At 41.2% G+C, this 21,029-nt stretch overlaps 1 protein-coding gene across 1 annotated transcript; it reads left to right on the top strand.

Moving 5' to 3' along the window:
- Positions 1 to 805: 805 nt before the first annotated feature.
- mmp15a (matrix metallopeptidase 15a) lies at positions 806 to 20,228 on the top strand. The gene is made up of 10 exons (XM_031303871.2): positions 806 to 1,671; positions 3,783 to 3,931; positions 5,991 to 6,113; positions 6,199 to 6,521; positions 8,444 to 8,605; positions 13,188 to 13,591; positions 14,337 to 14,475; positions 16,923 to 17,073; positions 17,229 to 17,344; positions 19,426 to 20,228. Exons 1-10 carry the CDS (start codon positions 1,558 to 1,560, stop codon positions 19,902 to 19,904), a joined length of 2,160 nt encoding a protein of 719 aa, XP_031159731.1. The 5' UTR covers positions 806 to 1,557; the 3' UTR covers positions 19,905 to 20,228.
- Positions 20,229 to 21,029: the final 801 nt, after the last annotated feature.

Genomic DNA, 21,029 nt, shown 5'->3' with positions numbered 1-21,029 from the left:
CTGTTTTAACAAACATGGTTATTTAGATAACTTGGTAAAATCCAGAACAGTTTGTTTTACATCAGTTCATTTTCCAGATTTGAACACCTATGTATATAATAGTTTTGAGGCATCATCAAATCCAAGGTATACAAAGCTTAAATAGAAACTATACAAGAACAATTAAAGACAATATTACAAGTGATGGTGGTGTGATATGACTTATAGCAAGTCTATGTCAACGGTGTATATGATTAGTAACAGATATAAAATGTTTTGTTTTACAGCTACGATTAGTAATGTGTGTGTATGTATGTATATATATATATATATATATATATATATATATATACTATAAATATGCAATCATCCTTAGTGTCTATTAATAGGGTACTCTAATAGAAATATAGCATAATGCAGTTAAACAGTATAATATATATATAATTTTAACAGTACAGTATAATGTAGTATGGGATATAAGATAGTAAAATGTAGTAGATACAGTAGTTGAATATATTAAGTACATTTAGGCTACTCAAGTACTACACTTAACTGGAGGTGGTTCTATCTTCATGGGTGTCAGCAGGAAAAGCACAGGTGTAATTATTAACGTTAATTAAGACAAGTGCATGCTGGCTTACTGTCCCGTGCTAACGTAATTAAACTGAACCAGTTTTTTATTATTATTATTATTATTATTATTTGAATTAAACATTCAATATTTGTCTCATGTGGACCAGAAGCTAATCTTTGACTGGAGTTTCCTGTAACAACAGCAGATGGCACACTGCCCTCTGGTGTGTTTGGGTCTGCTGTGTGAGGGAGGAGGGACCTCTCTTCACCACAAATCATTACAAATCTTTTATCAGATACACAGCGGTCTGACAAATATTTACACAACGCGTTTCCGTTCCGAGTTAGAAGTCTAAGAAGATGTACGTTGGTGCAAAACAGTGCAGGTGAAATTTGATATCCTGGCACTTGGGTTCTGAAGTTGTTACTTATTTTTGCCGTGTGCAACATTTCGCAGAAAGTGGGGCACCTTTCGTGTGCTATAAACTATAAACTGCAAACAGCACAAAGTGGAAGGAGACTTGTTGCAGGACTTCTCACTGTGCTCCCTACTGCTGATCAGCCATTGTGGACGTCGGAAAGGGGCAAGGTCTAGTTTATTTGCCCGCCGGCTACAGTGTTAGCCGTATGCATGAAAGGAACTGCTGTATGAACACTTGGATGAGCCATGAGGCTGCTGGCCCAGGACAAATCTGACTGCCTGCAACCGGGAATGGATTCGTATCATCTTATTTCATGTTTTTCCGAGGGCTTGTAAACGCACCTCTGCGTAACATTTGTAGCATTTTTTTGTATTTGATGCGCGAACTCCAAAAATGAGCAGATAGCTCACTTGTTGCGGAGGTTTGTGATTAAATATAGGTGGAGGAGAAGAGAATACGTCCTACAGCACTTTGTTCTTTATTCCTTCCTATCGGAGGAAGTTGTTTGGCTGTTTTTTTTGTTTTTTTTGTCACCGCATCTTCATCACTCCGCAACAACCACAGACAGCACATCACGACAAAGATGGCATCCGAGCAACCCTGGACTCAGATCATGATCACATTATCGGCCGTATTCTTCCTGATCCTGTGCAGCACAGCGGCAGATGTGCCGGAGGACGAAGGCTTCAGTGCTGAGGTACATTCACGTCTGTGGGTCAGGAATACACGCCACATTTTCCATGTAGACCGTCACAGTGTTAGAGTTTGGGTATTTGTAAATAGTTTGTGGATTTACAATTGTCATGTTTTTTCTATAGAATTGAGGAAATCATGTATGCAATTTATTATATAGAATTATAGCTCTTCATAAGCAGGTTAATAAGTTCAACTCTTCATGTTTGTTTTGGGAAAACATCAAAGCATTAGGTGGGCTTTTGCACTGTAGGAATGTCATCTGGCCTTTTAAATAACAACACAGCACATGTGGTACACACAAGGAAAGAGATCTATCTATCTATCTATCTATCTATCTATCTATCTATCTATCTATCTATCTATCTATCTATCTATCTATCTATCTATCTATCTATCTATCTATCTGTCTGTCTGTCTGTCTGTCTGTCTGTCTATATATCTATCTGTATATCTATCTGTCTATCTATATATCTATCTGTCTATCTATCTATATATCTATCTATCTATCTATCTATCTATCTATCTATCTCATCTATAATGCTAGCAGTGTGATTGTATTAAAAATAGTAAAACTCATCTGTATGGTTTAAAATAGTTTATTGACTTTTGTTTGAATTGTTATTGTGAAGATCAACTTTGACATTGATCGACAATATAATGTAATACAGGTGTAATCATATAAAATGTGTCTTTATACCTATATCCATACAAGTACTTGTTCCTCACTCTTGTGACAACTGAACAAATTCTATTTGCCGATGAAGATTGAAATCCGGAAGAAATCTAAATTTAGTAAGTTGACCTTGAGTTAGTGATGTCTTCACTGTTTTAAACCAGCATGTGAATATTTGTACATGTGTATAAAGAGTTAATTAATGCTTTATAACACACTGTTACATGTAGGATTGGCTCACGTGGATGTCATACAATTTGATTGGATAGTGTGCTAGCAATCATTCACTAGCTGTTTATAGTTACAGATGGATGGAAGTTATAATTGTTGATTAATAATGCATTCATGAACATTTAAAAATGCCCTTATATCTGCTTAATAGGGAGGTTACTATTATTCCCAGCTAATTGTCATTAAAAAAAGTAACAAAATAAATTGTTAAGGTTTTTGATTAACATGTGTGAAGAGCCTTGTCTCTTTCAATACATAATGGTAGAACACAGTTTATGTTAGTGAACACCAATTTCATTCTTTTATATGTCATTTTTGTATATTTGCCATATTGTGATCTATATACCAATGTCCGAATGTCACAATATTGATTTCAGCTATAACCTAAAGAGGTTTTGCTTTTCTTCTTTCATGTTCTTCAGGCACTCATGTGAATAAGCCCACGCTCTAACGTGACGTTGGTTGAGACTTGTCATGCTATGCAGTAATTGCCTCTTAAGGATTTTCTCTGGCTCAGTGTGTTGCATGTGTGTGTTTTGCCGCCCGGCCTGTGTTCATCCTGTACATGCATGATGAGTGTATGAGTCCCATGATCCAGGGACCTGTGGTATTGTTTTTGAGCTCTGCTGTTGAGGCTTCTTAAAGGGCAGAACAAAAAACTTCCCAGAGGGGGTTTTTTCTCCCTCCAGGAGCCATGGTCCTGTTTGCCTGGCTACGTGGCTCAACACGCTCAATTTCACTGTCAGCAAACATGAAACAAACAGGGGAAATTCAGTATGTGTCACTTGACTGTCAGTCTTTTACCATCATTTTGAAGTACACACATACAGACTTTTGTGTTTACCTTGTGTACTACAGACGGTAGAGACAAACAGTTGTTAATTATTGTCCCTTCAGTTTTCCTGTTTCCAGTTGTTCCTCTCTTCTCTTCTCCTCTCCTCATCTTGGCTGTCAGTGGGGAAAAGGCGCAGGAATGAGAGAGCAGGAATGTCTTAATGTTAATGGAAGCCATCTGGTTTATTTCTCTACGTTTCTCTTTTCTTTTTAACTCATCAGATGCTCTCTCCAGTCATTAGATATGTGAATTAGCATGACAGTTCTAGCTGCCATTCACATGTATACACCATGCATTGCACACACAAAAACAGACACAGCAACCTTTCCCAAGGTGGACAAAGCTAAACCGACTCCTGGCTTTCTCCTCACAGGCATGGCTTCGTAAGTTCGGCTACCTGTCTCAGGCGAGCAGTCAGATGTCCACAATGCAGTCGGCTCAGATTCTGTCCAAAGCCATCAGCGACATGCAGCACTTCTATGGCCTAGAGGTGACTGGAGAGATGGACCCTGCTACTGTTGTGTAAGCTCTATATTGTTCTGTTTTTTTCCTGCAGGATGTTTGTCTCAAAGACAGTGACCACCAACTGAATCCAGGGATCTTATGGGATGTTTTGTGCCCATATTATGAAAAAAAAATCACTTTTTCTGGGATTTGGGGTGTTATTTTGTGTCTCTGGTGCTTCCACACGCATACAAACTTGGAAAAAAACCATCCATGCTGTTTTGAGTGAGAAACGGGTTTCTGAATGTGTCCTGCCTTCAGTCTCCGGGTGAGCTGTTCAAAATCTGCACGGCTTTCTACGTCACTAGCCGAGACAAGGTGGCTAACCGTAGCATGCTAGCGCTAGCATGCTAGCTCGTTCTCAATGGCATAACACTGCTACAACACACACTAGTTCACCATAATCTACAAAAGAACTACTTACATGTCCCTGTTCTGCAGGTATTCCACGCAAAGTTGGAAGTGCGCCCTCGTTTAGAAGAAGTCTCCAGGCTAATCCTGCCTTGTGCTAACTGACGTTGTAGAAACAAACAGCTAACTGATGTGATCCTTACCTAGCTACTGCGCATGTGCGCCTCCCAACAAAGATGTTACAGCAGTGAGAAGTCTCACTCTGTAGCTAAAACAGAGACCTGAACACACAGGGTGAAAAGAGGAGCTGCAGCAATGTGCAGTATAACAAAAATATGGTGTTTTTTGAAAATTCAACCATGTAAACCTATTCTGGTACAACCTCAAAATACAATTGTGAACCTGAAAATGAGCATAATATGAGCACTTTAAAGCATGTAGGAATTAATTTTACATTTATTTGCATTTTTTTCTTAATTAAGTTTCTCATTTATTATGCATTCTGTGGTATAGATGGAATGATACATGGCCAGAAGTTTCAGCTTGTCATGAAGAGAATTCTGGGCAAAAAACCTCAACTCCACAACCAAGCATCCTGAAGCAATTTGTTTCAGAGCATTGGTTTTTCCCCATCACTCAGTAACAGATTAATGTGTTTGTTTTACCAGGGGCTGCTGAAACAGTGCCAGCTCGTAATAACATTTTATGCCCATAAGGTTTGGATTATAGTTTCATTTAGCTTATATCACATCTTTACTAATGAGGCTAGTCAGGCTATTATGTCACATCCTCACATTCAACTGTGACCTGATTCATTGTTTTAGACCTTTGTTCTCAGAGTACTCTGTATGTAAGGTTCATGCTCAAATTATAAGGTCTTAACTTTTGGGAAATAACGCCTTCTTACCAAGAGTTAGATGCCAAGATTGATAGCACTGTTATGTCTGTAACTGTAAAGCTACACTAGTAGCAGGTAAGCTTAGCATAAAGACTGCAAACAGGAGGAAACAGCTAACCTGGCTTTGTGCAAAGGTCACAAAATATGCATACCAATACCTCACTAATTAACGCGTAATATCTTGTTTGTTTAATCCGAACAAAAACTGAAGCGTAAAATATTTTTGTATCTGTTTTCAGTGTTGTAGTTTGTAGACGGTCCCGAAGCACTGGTCTTGCCGTCTCAACACCGGAACTAAACAGAGCTGAATTAGCACAACTTTTATGCATTTCTTTCACATCTACTGCAGTCAGATTCACTGTGTTCACTCGGGAGGAATCACTTCACATGGGTAGGCACTTGTAATGACATTTCAAACATGTTAAGAGGCTAAAAGCACGTTTAAAACTTGCCCGGTTTCAGCCTCCTGGGTGCAAACTGTAGCAGGAGGATAACACGGTGTAGGCAACACCGATTGTTCTTGTTTTTCTCGCTACTGACAGCACTCCAAATATACAAACAACAGAGTGTTGAAATCGACCGGAATTCTCCTTTAAGTCCTGGCCAGGGAAAAATGCTTTCCAGCTTTGTGAGGAGTAAGAAATTAGAAATGATGGTCAGTACCTGTATGTACATTTTGTAGAACTGAAGGAATTCTGCCACTTTTTGCAGCTTGTAATGGTGTGTGTGTGTGTGTGTGTGTGTGTGTGTGTGTGTGTGTGTGTGTGTGTGTGTGTGTGTGTGTGTGTGTGTGTGTGTGTGTGTGTGTGTGTGTGTGTGTGTGTGTAGGGCCATGCGTCGGCCTCGCTGTGGCCTCCCAGACAGAAAAGCGGAGGAGCTGGACAATGGCGCGAGGAAGAAACGCTACGCTCTCACTGGACAGCAGTGGCACAAAGACCACATCACTTACAGGTCAATAGCACTGACATGTAAAAAAAACCAACAAAGCAGAATGTTTACCATACCAACTCTAATGCGCTTTTCCTTGTGGCTCCAGTATAATGAACCAGCACATCCCCTCCTCGCTGGGTGAAGAGCGGACGTACGACGCTATCCGCAACGCCTTTGATGCGTGGAGACGGGTCACGCCGCTCACCTTTGAAGAGTTACCTGCTGAAAACAGCATCAGCATCAACAGCAGCCAGGCAGAGCTCGCTGACATCCTGTTGTTGTTTGCCTCTGGTTTCCACGGCGATATGTCATTGTTTGATGGCGAGGGAGGGTCGCTAGCACACGCCTACTACCCCGGACCAGGAATAGGTGGGGATACACACTTCGATGCCGATGAGCCTTGGACGCTGGACAACCAAAACCCAAACGGTTAGTGGGTTGATTCTTTGTTTTCATGTGGGAGTTGAAGCTGTGACTTTCCGGTAATCGCTCTAACCATTAGCTGGTTATCTGGGGTTTTGTCTCTCCTGGTCAGCTGGGCTGCAGGTTGGTTGGTTACCATGGTTACAAGACTCCAACCAACCTCAGCTGTACCAGCGTCGCTAGATAATGCTTACATTACTGGAAAAAGTAAGGAACTAGTCCAACGATCGCAGGTGACAGAACTCTTTAATTTTGAATATGTAGAAATGTAAATTGAAGTGTTATTGAAGTCACAGTGCTGCCTTGGTGGCTGATAGTTAGTCTGTTATGAACATTGTCGTTACTACCACATTGCATTATGGGATATTTATGCCGCCGTAGTGTCCAGTGTTTGCATACTTTAATATTTCACTGGAAAAAGTATGCATTTCACATACTATTGGTTTCATACAAAGGTTTCGGACTAAATAGCATGGTATTAGTATGGAATTTCGGATACAGCCACTATCTTTATAGTGATGATAGTCATGATTTGCAAACATGAATGAATGCAACATGATACCAGTTTGATTTATGATATCATTTCTCTCTTTAATCTAGCGAGTATCAATAGCTGGTGTTTTGTGATCTGAGTTTACGGACTACTTTTTCAAGATAACTCTGTCTTGAGAATTAGCAGCCACTGATGCTGATAGCTGCACAGAAGCCTAATGGCCCGGAAACACAGCCGATGGCCAAACGTCGGCAGAAAAGGCAGTTGGGCTGATCAGTCTCCCCAAATTGGTCAAAAAAGTGCCTCGGAACACACCAAAGCAACGAGACATAATACGTCTCCATAACAGCAGGCGGCGCTAATCTGTATTGTCACCCAAAAAATGAAAACCGGCAGCTGATTGGACGAACGCGTCACGCGGGTCTTGTTTCTCCGGAAATTCAAAGACAGACTGTTATGGCGGCTTGTTCAGAATACGATCTCATATTGTACTAAAATAGTTCACCGAAACGTGTTTCTGAAAACATTTTAAGTGAGAAATAGGCCATGCAGTTGCTGAATCTGTCTTCATTTCAGATCAACAAAGGTCAGTTTAAAAGATTTTTGTCAGATTTTGAGAGACTCATTCCGCTCACCGTTTCTGGGTTAGCACTCTACCAATCAGATGGGTCATTTGAGTCCGACTGCCAGCAGTGCCCGCCCCGCCGATTATACATGTCAAATCGGACGGACGCCGAACAGACTTGAGTCACTGACCTCACCAGACTGTCCAACAGTCGATTATCGACTCTGTGTGTCCGGGCCTTTAGATGCATACACTGTATAATGTATAAGTGAAGCCAAAACATGTCTATCCAGCCCTGGTGGCTGGCTGCAGTATAGGTCATAAAGCCCCGCCCCCTCCATGACATCCTCCCCAGCTCCACCCTCTCGTCAAAAATCGTCACTTCCAGTTTAAGAAAACAAACAAGATGGCGGTGGCCAAATTGCTTCGAAACGGCAGTACACAAACCAATGGGTGACATCACTGCTGCTACATCCACTATTTTTACAGTCTATGGCCAAACTAAAAAAATCACTCGCAGACTCTGGCTCCAAAATTACAAGATGGCAGTGCCCGTATCTGATATATTTTGGCTTCACTTTTGTACAGTGGGAGGAAATGGAGACGCGTCGTCCATCTATATATACAGTCTATGTTTTCAATCAGCACCACCTCTGGCTTGCTGCAGAAGAAAGATGACTGCAATTTTCAGCTTGATGAGCACAGTACAACTCTATTTGCAGTTTTCAGTTAACATGTATTTTTAATATAAATTACAACGTATCATATTCTATGTATTATTGTAACATTTCTTTGTTGGCATGTTATTTAACGCAAATAATTTTCACAAATATATTCACACATGAACATACTATATGTGTGTCACTGCAGGTATAGACCTCTTCCTGGTTGCGGTCCATGAGCTTGGTCATGCTTTGGGTCTGGAGCACTCAGATAACCCCAGCGCCATAATGGCTCCTTTCTACCAGTGGATCCACACGCACAACTTCACGCTACACGAGGATGACATCAAAGGAATACAGTACATATACGGTAAGGAGCACACACTGCACTAATACACCTATTAAAATCACTTTATTTATGTCTTCAACAATCCAGTTATTTAAAGCCACCGGCAGCAGAATTTGGACTTAATCCTACTGTTGTCCTCAGGTCAAGTCTGACCCCTTTTCAAAGTTTTCTATATGAGAAATGTAGGTTTCTTTCAACAAAATTGCCCAAAAATAACATGGATGGTTCCATGCAACGCTCTTCGCAAGTACAATTCAAATGTTTAAAAAAAAAACTCAAAATGTTGACAAAAAATGGCAACAAGTGACAAAAGAGCCAAATACACTGAAAAAAGCATCAAAATCCAATGAAAAGCCTCGAAAGCAGGAAAAAAGCTTTGAAAAAAGGTGATAACAATGTTTGAAAAAGCGTCAAAAACGTGAAAAATCTTGAAAAACACATGGAAAAATGTGTCGAAAAACTTGAAAAAGTGTTGACCCGGGAGGACAACACGAGGGTTAATGACTTGAAATGAACCTAGGGGTTAATAACACATGATTACTGAATCGACCGTTTTCTGGGATATGTTTTCATGCTAAATGAATGTGACCAGTTTTAGCCCAAACCGCTAATTAGCTTATAACGCTAATTGTTGGGGCACGGGTAAAGAAATCACTATTTCTATACCACTAACAAGGCTCAAAATAGCACCACACTTCAACGGTAGCATAATGAGGAAACCGAAGCATTGAGAACTTTGTAAGTGTACAGACAGTTTATTAAAAAGAGCCATCTTGGGAAAACAGTCACGAGCAGTCGAACGACGAACGCCATGCTTGAGCTATGTTACTGGTTACTGGTTGCACGGCGTTCGTCGTTCGACTGGTCGTGAGTTCTCCCAAGATGGCGTCCACATGTATACGTGAAGTGTGGTATAGAAATAGCGATTTCTTTTTACTTTCCTCGTGCCCCGACGACTAGCATTATAAGCTAATTAGCGGTTTGGGCTAAAACTGGTCACATTCAATTAGCATGAAAACATATCCCAGAGAACGGTCGACTCGGTAATTATGTGTTATTAACCCCTAGGTTCATTTTGCGTTGGATTTCTCCTTTAAGACCCAGTGAGTCCTTTAATGGTAGTATTCTACATCAGCTATTGCAAAGATACTTGTCTCATTATCTGAAGGACATGCTACTGACAGACAGCTAACCCACCTGTTTGTAGCTGCATAGTGAAGTCATTCTGTTCTTCTTGGCAGTATATTAGGTCAAAGCTGTAACTACCATTAAAGACACAGTGGTGCCTTTTCCACAAAGAGGATATGAAGCGGAAGTCCATAACTCAGATTCAAATCTAAAATGTATCCACAACTAAAACCTTGTCAACCTTTCCAGCCCTTGCAGGGACTCACAATAACAAAACCATGAACTCATGTTTTTGATGTTTTGACTGCTTTGGCTCTGAAATCCCTGTGAGGTTGAAGTGCAGAGTGTCAGCTGTAATTTGAGGTTTTATCACTCGTATCACATCTGGACACTTGTCAAAAGATGACAAGAAGCCTTGTTAAGAAGCTTTGTGAGCACAGCTTTGGCCAACCACACACATACACAAGTGAAACCACGCTCAAAACAGCACACCATGCATGCCATTATGATGTTCTCATGCTTTCCCTGCATGAATTGATGGCATTGTTAATTGACAGATGACATCTTTGTGTGTGTGTGCGTGTGTGTGTGTGCGTGTGTGTGCGCGCGCGTGCGCGCGCGTTAGCTGTAGAAAGGGCTCATGTGTGTATTAGAGTGCACTGTATGTACGTGTTGGTGGGTTTCTGCTGTGGCCCTTCTATAAGAGATGTAATTACAGGCCAAAACAGTCATTAGTCTCTTAAACTGTAGACAAAGATTAATTACAGACATTGCTTACACTGAATAACTGATTTATGATTTATTTTGCTTTTTTACGTTATTAATTTTTTTGTGCATTTCTTTACTGTCCATTGTTTTGTCCCGGTCACATCTCTGGTATCACATTACAGATACAAAATCTGATTTAGTTTGAGAATGTGTTCTATGGTTTTAGTTTGCCCAGCAAAGTCCCAGTCTTTCCATACCCACACAATTCTGTCCTATTGATATGCCTACACATGATGTCTGCACCAGAGTAAACAGAGTTTTGGCAAACTAGATGTGAAACACCTTGTCTGCTGTAAATACTGTAAGGTAAATGTTTTGACTGAAATTATACAGTAGTTTCCTTTACTAAACAGATCTAAAGGACTGTGCTAGAGAAAAGCTCTGATTGGATAAGAAAAAGGATCTGAAGTGCTTAAATAGAGACTAACACAGCATACACATTGTTGGTAGGAATAAACATTTGGGTTTCTTTGTAAAGGTTTTTATACAAGAGGGGCGGTAACTTTGCAGTTTTCTGCCTCCCTGGTCAGTTTTTTTTTTCTCATCAGCTAATCATCCGTTGACTTATCCCTTAGCTATTTTGTTGAGGGACATAGTCTTAACAGTAAAAGGTAGTTAAATACAAACTAACTTGTGAAATACAAAAGTAAAGTGTTAAAATACTTGTTATTTAAATACACCAATATTGCTATACTGTGAGTCTGTGTGTTTGAGTAAAGCATAAAGCATCTAACAAAAAGGTAAGATTTAAAATTATATAAAGATATAGTCAAACCAAAACTCTAGTCAAAATCCCCCCCCTCCCCCTCCACGCAGTTGCTAGTAGCCAAGGAGGACACGGAGGATTAAAGGGGAACTATGCAGTTTTTTTTAGCTTAATTTACCTTAAATGAACAGCTTCGGAGTCATTGGAATGGTTATATGACTTTTTTTCGGGTTGAATGGTGGTCGTCTCGCTCCCCCCTAGCGCCTGTGAGCTGAAAAACCACCCTTGCAACTTTCGGCCGGCGAGCCGCCGGCCTCAGCATCAGGAAATATCGAGTGATATCAGGTCTCACGATGTAACAAATTGCTTCACGGCACTGCACACATACGCCCATTCAGGAACCGGCTAACAAGGTAGCGACGGAGTTTTTCACACTATCGTCATGGCTGAGCCGGCAAAAAAGAAGCAGAAAGCTAGGAAAGCATTGTCGGAGGAACAGAGGAAGAGGAAACGACACAAGTAAACATAGGAGCTGCCAAATATCTATTCCGCAGCTGTAGGGGGAGCTCTATAGAGAAACCTGCGAGCAAAAAGCGAGAAAACAGCGAAGAAATGGCCAAAACTGCATAGCTGCCCTTTAAAAAGACATAATGGACTCTTCAGAAGAGGTAATTATCTTCACTCGAGTTTTTGCGCGGGAAAGTTACCGGACGACACAATCTTCTGAACATAGCCATACTGAGAAATACAGAGAGTTGTGTGGAGCTGATAGTCTTAATTAGCTTTGTAGCATCTCATTTGGCAATGGCTTGAATGTAACAGACGTTTATTAATATCAAAAAGCTACGCACTAAAGCTTTAAAACTGTGCTAATAAATATTTTTAAATTAACAACGAATGAAGAATCATGAAAAATATCAAATGGAATGATCAACTCTGCAGTGCCAGCCTATTTTTCAGCCATAGCAGACAGCTGTTTTCAGCTAACAAGCTTTAAAAATCCCACTGTACAGTTCCTGCCCAGCACCGAGCAGCAGACAGACAAAGTTAGCAGCTAGCTGGAGAGCAAAACAGAGCTAAAAGCCGTAACATCAACAGAACTGTCTGTCAATGTACAGGGCCATTCATTGTGAAAAGGTGGTGCTCGTACCCAGGACAAGATGATCTCCAAAGGGCCCCCCCCCAGCAGATTATTTCAATGTTAGAGGGCCCGGGACAACTGACCCTGTGTTCTGCCGACCCTTTCGGCAGCCCTGGACACTATTCCAGCTTGTAACAGCACTTATTTGTCCTGTGATGAAAATAGCCAACTAATAGCTCTTTCATCAGCTAGTGAGCTTTCCAAGGCTCTAAAATTCAGTATAGGAAGAGTCCATCATGTGTGCAAGGTAAGTAAGGCACAAAATCAGATAGAGATTTGACAAAGTACATAAGAAACTGATTGCATAAATTGAAAAATGACCATAAGAAGTCATTTGAATTCTGTAACAGAATTTAAAGACTGCCTCTAATGCTGGAAATAAGACTTGTTTACCTTCACTGTCTGAGACTATTTTGCAGGTTAAAATGCTGCAGATGCTGAATTTTTCCACATACTGATAACTGAGTCACTGGCCAACATCAGCCCTCAAAGATTCCTCGCAGTATTTTTGGCTCAATGTAACTCAATACGTCTTCAAGCCCATCAGCTGTCCCTACATATTACATAACTGGCTGTATCTGTGTGTTTTCTTCTCTTAGCAACCAGCACAGTTGGTTTTTCCAAAAAGCAGCAGCACAGTCAATCAAGTGAGCCGCTGCACATAATGGAAAATTAGGTTTTCTTTGTGCGATTGATGTGTAATGCCACATAGACAAGCTGAAGGAATTTATTTCATTTCAGGTGGAAGTTTTTGCATTTTAGGTGAAAATATGAGAGGGAAAAAAAACACAAGCCATCTTAACTGTGGGAGTTTTCTCTTACTTGTTTTAAGCCCAAGCTCTCCATCTTTTCATTCTCAGGTCCCCCTCTCCTTAGTGATCCTCCACCCACTTCTCCTCCCGCCCATGACGACAAACCCAACGATGACTCCCCCACTTCCCCTTCTCCACCCGAAGATGAACCCGCCTCCACTTCTCCCACCGACACCCCACCCAAATTGCCCAACCCGACCGACGGCAGCCCACATCCCCCAGCCCAGCCGGAGCCGAGTCCCAGCCCTACCTCGTCTCCCGTCCTCACCACCGACTCCCAGCCCGAGCCTGTCACCCCGCGCGTCAGAAAAGATGCCCCCCCTACATCGCCTCCTCCTCGGCGCCCTGCTCCTCCTCGGCCTCCCAAGCTGCCGGATAACCAGGCCCCCGATATCTGCGACGGGGACTTTGACACGGTGACCATGCTGAGGGGGGAGATGTTTGTTTTCAAGGTGAGAAGTAAAGAATTATTGATCATATTTGTGCAGATGCAGTGTTTAACTCAAGCGTTTGCTTTGGAACGGACAGCTATCAACTCAAATGTTCCACACGTTGTGGATTGGAGCATGTCACTGGTCACTGACCTCCATTTAAGGACATGTAGAAATCAATGAGCTAACACGTATGCAGTCAATGTGGTGCCATAAAAGAAAAAAAAAGAAATAAGTGGAAGTATAAAGGCAAATAATAAAATATATATATATATATACAGTATGTGTTCATTTATTTATTTATATATTTTTAAATATATATTTATTTAGTTTTTGCATATAAATCATTTTATTTGTCTGTATTTTTTTAAATGTATTTTAATTTTATATATTGTAATATATTTATTTGTATCCCTTTATTTTCCCTCATTCTTTTCCCTATTGCTTTTGCTTTTCCCTATACAGAAATAAATGAACAAATACATGGAAATGCTTACAATTGTTTTTTATGTATTTCATTTGTCTTTATATTTCCACATTTTTTTATTTACTTATTTATTCTTTTATTTACTCTTTATATTTTCACATTTATTTTCTTATTCTTTGACAGATTTATTCTTTTTCATGGCACTCCAATGGCTCTATAAACACAACCCTGCTTTGAGTCAAAACAACATTCAAGTCATGCACGGGGAAGTGGATAATAATTCATTTTGATGTGAGAAAACAAGCTGAAAGATAAACAGCATTATTTTTGCTTGTGCAGGGTCGCTGGTTCTGGCGTGTGCGGAGGAACCGGGTCTTGGATAACTACCCCATGCCGATATCTGTCTTCTGGATCGGCCTGCCTAGCAACATCGACGCAGCCTACGAGCGTCACGATGGCAAATTTGTCTTCTTTAAAGGTATGCCAAAGCTGTTTATTACCAATAAAACCTGTCACTTTGCGAACACGGCGGCCACATGCTGAGCATAATGCGCGCTGTGTTTCGTCCATACCTTCTTGAGACCATGCTGAGTTTTTTTTTTTATGGTTTAGCGCTGTGCTTAAGGGCAGAACAAACTGCTGGTTAGTTTTACGCAATGTTTCTCAGATATGTTTTCCCCAAGCGAAGCTGAAGCCAATCTGGAGTGTGTTGTATAAACACAAATCTGGGCTTTGATTTGAAACGGTCAGACTGAAAGGAAACAGTGCAAACTCAGCATTTTCTCCCCCCCACACACACAGTGTGAGAATGTGACGATATGGTAATAATTCAACACAGCTATAACCTTAAATATCTGGCAGACGCGCGCGCACACACACACACACACACACACACACACACACACACATATACATTAAAATAACACTGGAAATTTTGTGAACAAAAAAATGGCTGCAGATGGAGACTATTAAGAGGAATGAGTCTATGTGTCTTTGCATGTGTGTATAGCCACATCACAGAGTTTGGGTGTGTATCAGTGTGTGTTGCTGGGTTCATTGGGTGTCTTGAGTGAGGCTGTTGCTGGCTCAGTGTTACTCCACTGCAGCTGAGCCTCAAAAGGCCTGAGAGAGAGAGAGAGAGAGAGAGAGAGAGAGAGAGAGAGGATTGCATCAGCCTACTCTGCAGTGCACTGCTCCAGATGTAAACAGCTGCAGAGCTTACATTTTTGCTATCAGGCTGTATGGTGATTTGTCATGCATTTTGAGGATTTTCTGAGCCTTCGATCACAGATTATTTCTTATTCCCCTTTCAAGTTTTTTTGGGGAGTTTTTCCAAATCCGAATTGAGGGTGGAAGTATAGAGGGTGTTGTATGCTGCACAGATTGTAAAGCACCTTGAGGCATATTTGAGATATTGGGCTATATACATAGAATTGATTTGATTTGCCCTGACTTATACACTCATTAACATATCAATAGACGATTCCTGTAAATGAATGTTTTCTGTTGTGTCATTATTCTTTATTTTGTCACGTTATTGAGAAGTTTTAAGAACTGCACAAGTTGATTTTGAGGAACACTTTTTTTGCATCTTCTCCAAAGATAAAGGTCATTTCATAACGATATATATCACGATATAGCATATTTTCTGGTAATTCAATAAATAAATAGTGTATTTGAAATGACCACATGGTAAAATGTTTGTATACTTCATGTGAGCAAACAGCGCATCTGTGGTTCGCTCCAGCTCCGCTCCCATGTGCAAGGATCAGGACGTAAAGCGTGATACGGCGTAAATATTGCCGTGATGCAGTTCGGCCTCCAGATTTTAAACATCGAGATAGAAACGATATCGAAAAATATAGACATTTTTATATCGTTTGGACAATATTTAAATATATGAAAATTGAATTGAATTCTAGTCATATCGCCCAGTCATAGTTGCCTATATCAATCCAAAAGGATGTAACTACTGTAGTAGACTTAAAGTGCTCATATTATGCTTTTTTGGCTTTTTCCCTTTCCTGTATTGTGTTATATATCTTTTTGTTCACGTTATAGGTTTACAAAGTGAAAAAGCCCAAAGTCCACCCCAAAGGGACTTACCATCGCCAACAGAAAACCCTGTTCACAAACTGCTCCAAACAGCTCTATTGTAGTCCAGCCTTTACTTCAGAGACAAACGTGGTCACTTTGTAACACATGTTATAATGCTCGCCTAGCTGCTAGCGTGGCACGCCCTCATACTCTGCTTCTGACTGGCTAGTAGTCCTTACCTTGGTACTGCGCATGTGCAACTCCCAACAAAGATGGGATAGAAGTGAGATGCCTCACTCGGTAGCTAAATCAGAGAGCTCAACACACAGGGTGAAAAGAGGAGCTGCAGCAATGTGCAGTACAACGAAAGTATGGTGTTTTTTGAAAATTAAACCACATAAAAACCTATTCTGGTACAACCTCTAAATACAATTATGAACCTGAAAATGAGCATAATATGAGCACCTTAAAATCAAATCAAAACAGCATTTCAAAGTAAGTGTCCACCAATTAGTAGAAGCCCCCTTCAAACTTAGCTATTATAGTTCAGTGCAGTATGTTGCAATTCAACAGTGCCCTGGCAGTGGAGGTGGAAAGTGGCTGAAAAATGTGTCCAAAGCTTAGGGTTAGAGAAGAAATTGGCTCCCACATGAGGAAATCTTGGAAAATAAGTGCCTGCCATTTCTACCTTGCCTGTCCTTTTTTTCTTTATTTTCTGGAGTGAGTAAACCCCATGACATATGCCATATGTTCTGGACATCGCCTTCTCCCCATATGCCATTGTTTTTTCTCCCTGCTTTTCTTCTCTACCGCATTAACTTTTTCTCATATTCCCCCCCCTCTTAGCCAGGTAACAAGCATAACAGCTCTATCCCTTTGTCCCTGCAGATGATAGATACTGGGTGTTCAGGGAGGCTGATGTGCTGCCGGGATATCCACAGCCCTTACATGGGTATGGACAAGGAGTTCCTGCACACAAGATTGACACGGCAATCTGGTGGGAGCCCAACGGATACACATACTTCTTCAGTGGAGACAGGTACCGTATATCACGGACACACACAGATATACGTTACACCATTTTAACACATTTATAAATAATATAAAGGGAGTTAAGACAGATGAGCAGAAGAAGACTTTTCATCACCATCGCCATTATGACTTTCTTTTACTGTCCATATTGTCTATGTGCAGATACTGGCGATACAATGAGGAGACCCGGACTACAGACCGCGACTTCCCCAAGCCAATCAACAGATGGGGCAGGATCCCTCACTCACCCAAAGGAGCCTTCCTCAGCGATGACGGCGGTAAATAATGAATAAAAGCAAATACAGCCTGTAGTGGGAGCTTCTGTTTATGAGAATCATAGTCTCGCATTACCAGACCTATCTCCACAGCGTTGTGGAGAAAGGTCTGGCTACACCACACATACATTCTAGGAGAGGTAAAAAAAAAAAACACTCTGGGTTGTTTGTATTTCTTTAAACCAATCACAATCGTCAAATTTCTTTGTCTGTGTCTTTATCTTGCCCTGCGTAATAAGCTTTTTCCATAACCGGTGGGCAAAAATGCTAGCACTACCCCTTAAGATAGTAAATGCCGTAAACCTATTCTTTGTAAATCTTTACATCATTCCCCGAAAGAACCAAGAAGGCATGCCTTGTTGCACGATCCAATTTTTGTCAAAACTTGCCAATTTCAGTGTGTAGCTTGGAGTTGTTGTTGTTGTTGTTTCCCATACGAAGGGATTTTGAGATCGGTAACACACGGAGAGCAGAAGGGGAGGGGAAAAGCCTGACATCCAGTACGGAGCCATGCGCCAGATGTCAGGCTTTATCCTGGCAATGTACTTCCGTTGCAACCGACCATGAGAATCCCAACAGACACCAAAAGCTGTACTGTACATGCAGTGTTGAAAGCAGGGATAGTAGGAATGAGGAGGGAGGGAGAAAGAATGAAAGGTTAGAGGGGTGAAATTGGGTGTGTAAGAGACAGGGAAAAAGTGAAATGTGAGACCGGTTAGGCTGGAACAAGCAGAACAGAGAGAAGGATGAGGGGATGCGAGAGAGTGAAAAGAGGAATGAGAGCTCTGGTTTGAGGGTTGGCCTGTCCTTTGGGGAATTAGATTTATGCCAGAGCTGCTCTAAATGCACTTTGTAACAGTCAGATCTCATTTCCACCCAAACTGTTCTAATGTCTCTGCAAGCCCGGTTGGCACTACAGAGCTACATTTACACCCAGAAATGTAACCTATGAACACCAAGAAGAGTGTATGTAGTTCTTTTTTGCATCCCATTGCCAAATCTTTGTGCAACTACGCAACACGTCTTATTAGTTTATTGCTTTGTTGTAGTTTAATATTAACACATTTTATGTATAGTCTGGTATTATATTTATCAGAATGAGCCCTGCAAAAGTCTGTTTGGTGCTAAATGTGGGAATGTGGGGGAAAGTGCAAGCGTTAAACTAGTCCCTAAAGATACGTTCCTCAATCTCCTTTTTGTGTGCACAGAAATGGAAATTAGCTGTCTTTGCTGGTTTTTGTACACATTTAGCCTAACACTACTTCTCCAAAAGTTTTAAAGGGATAGTTTGGCATCTCAGGAAATACACTTTTTCACTTTCCTGCCGAAAGTTAGATGATAATATTGATATCACACTCATTTCTGTACCGTAATTACTAGAATGTGAATAAACATTTCAAGCATCAGCGATGTAACTTCAGGAATGAACACTTTCTTTCTGAAAATAATTTGGTCCTAAATGGCTAGCTGTTAGCAAATGACGCGTATACTCTAGCATTGCTAGGGGACGCGTCTATGTCATGGCAGGTGTATTGCTCAGGACCCAAGGAAGAGCGGTAGTAGAGAAGTAGTTTGGATGAGCGGTTCTCGAGAACGCTCCAAGCAAGAAAGTTTATAAAGCACTGAACGGTTTAGGGCCAAAATATATTTCTGATCTGCTGCACCATTATGAACCATCCAGACCTCTCAGGTCGTGTGGAATAGCTCTTCTTTCTGTCCTCAGAGTCAGAACTAAAATGGGGAAGCAGCGTTCTGTTGTTATGCACCACATATGTGAAACAAGCTCCCAGAAAACCGCAGTTCCGCAGCAACTTTCAGTTCTTTTAAATCAAGGCTGAAGACCTTTCTTTTCGATGCTGGTTTTTTAAGTTATTGCTCCTACACTGCACTGTACCTTTTATTCTTGAATTTCATACCTGTCTTCTATTTTAGCTGTTTTTGTATTCTCTTTAGCAAATGTTTTTAATTGTTTTTAACTGCTCTTTATTGTAAAGCCACTGTGCCACGGCACACTAGTATTTACATAATAATCCATTGCACATGGGTTGGCTGTCTTACATCTATTTTATTTTCCTCTCATGCAGCTTACACCTATTTCTACAAAGGCACCAATTACTGGAGGTTTGACAACCGCAAGACAGAAGCAGAGAAAGGCTACCCTCGCTCCATCCTGAAGGATTTCATGGGCTGTGTGGGAGCCGCTGACCCTAAGCCCGATACAGACACTGAGCAGGAACCGAAAGACAAACCAGTCAACCCCTCAGACCGAGGCAAAGATGAGCACAAAGAGCCGGACAGGGGCCGGGACCAAGACACAGACCCAGAGGAAGACCAAACCTCTCAGCCTGACAGCACAGAGGAGGAGGGGGACAGAGAGGTGGACGTGGTCGTGACGGTGGCCGACAATGAATCAAAGGTTATGACCCTGATCATGGTGATTGTTCCTCTGGTCCTCATCCTGTGCATCCTCGTCCTAATCTACGCCATCCTCAGGACTCTGCAGAACAAAGAGACGCCGAGGGCCTTGGTGCATTGCAAACGTTCGTTGCAGGACTGGGTGTGAGGCACAGAATTAGAAGACAGAGAGCAGGTATTCATCAATTTCGTTTGAGTCAAAATGTGTACTTACGGCGCAGAAGTTTTGACGCAGTACTAAAGAAAGCCGAGGACGAGTCCCCGTTTTGTGCCCCGTTCATTGTGAGAACTTTTATTGCTCATGTGAAATAATGCAAACTGTGGAGCTACAGTGTACGTTTCCCTCTACTGGCCTTGAAGTTTTCCTCCTGTGTCTTCCAAATGTCTGAAAAGGTATCTTTATTTCTTTAAAAAAAAAAAAAAAAGACACATAACACACTAGGAATGTCCGTTTCTATTCATTCTAATTGTACAGAGGAGAGACAATGATTTATTTGTAGTATTAATGCAGACAAAGTCAATAATGCACATACATTATACAGAAGCACACATACTGTACATACACACAAACATGAGTGCTAATAGCTATACAAAAACATGCATTAATATGAACTCTTCCTTAAGTCTTCCATACGCTTGACTACAGTGCCTTAACCAATCTTGACATTTTTTCTTTGTTTAGAACAGATGTTTTGCACTTTTGATTCTGTTTATTATTGTCCTTGTTTTGCTGAGGTTGCTTCACTGTGTGTGTGTGTGTGTGTGTGTGTGTGTGTGTGTGTGTGTGTGTGTGTGTGTGTGTGTTCGTGCTTATTAAACACACAGACACTAGCAGAAAAATCTTGTCCTCCGGCCAGCACAGGAATGTCAGACAGCTGGGCGTCCATGACTCCCACTGAGCCCATTATGTCTGCCCTCTCTCTCTCCAAAAAAAAATCCTAACTGCACTCATTTGTGCATATATGTCCACATATGCACACACACACACACACACACACACACACACACACACACACACACACACACACACACACACACACACACACACCAAGACATAGAGACCACTTACCCAAACAAAGGCACATAGAGTTTTGCACACAGACACAAGGGCTCCAGCCTCCCCTCCTCCCACCACAGCCACGATAACTGTTCCGACTACACCACTAAAAAACACAATCCCAGTGGAGACATATTGATATATGCCTGGGTCCTGGTGCCAGGGCTTGGATGAAATAAAATGATTTATTCAGACTTAACGAGAAGAATTGAAAAG

The sequence above is a fragment of the Sander lucioperca genome, chromosome 7 (assembly GCF_008315115.2).
Source record: "Sander lucioperca isolate FBNREF2018 chromosome 7, SLUC_FBN_1.2, whole genome shotgun sequence".
In the NCBI taxonomy this organism is placed as follows: domain Eukaryota; kingdom Metazoa; phylum Chordata; class Actinopteri; order Perciformes; family Percidae; genus Sander; species Sander lucioperca.
The sequence above is the reverse complement of the archived record's forward strand: the minus strand, read 5'-3'. Positions and strand labels throughout refer to the sequence as shown.

Bases quoted from the DNA above. Each gene is read 5' to 3' on its own strand.
- mmp15a (XM_031303871.2), top strand. From the start codon at position 1,558: ATGGCATCCGAGCAACCCTGGACTCAGATCATGATCACATTATCGGCC. The intron at 3,932-5,990 runs GTAAGCTCTATA...GTGTGTGTGTAG, and splicing joins ATGGACCCTGCTACTGTTGT to GGCCATGCGTCGGCCTCGCT. The intron at 13,592-14,336 runs GTGAGAAGTAAA...TTGCTTGTGCAG, and splicing joins GGGAGATGTTTGTTTTCAAG to GGTCGCTGGTTCTGGCGTGT.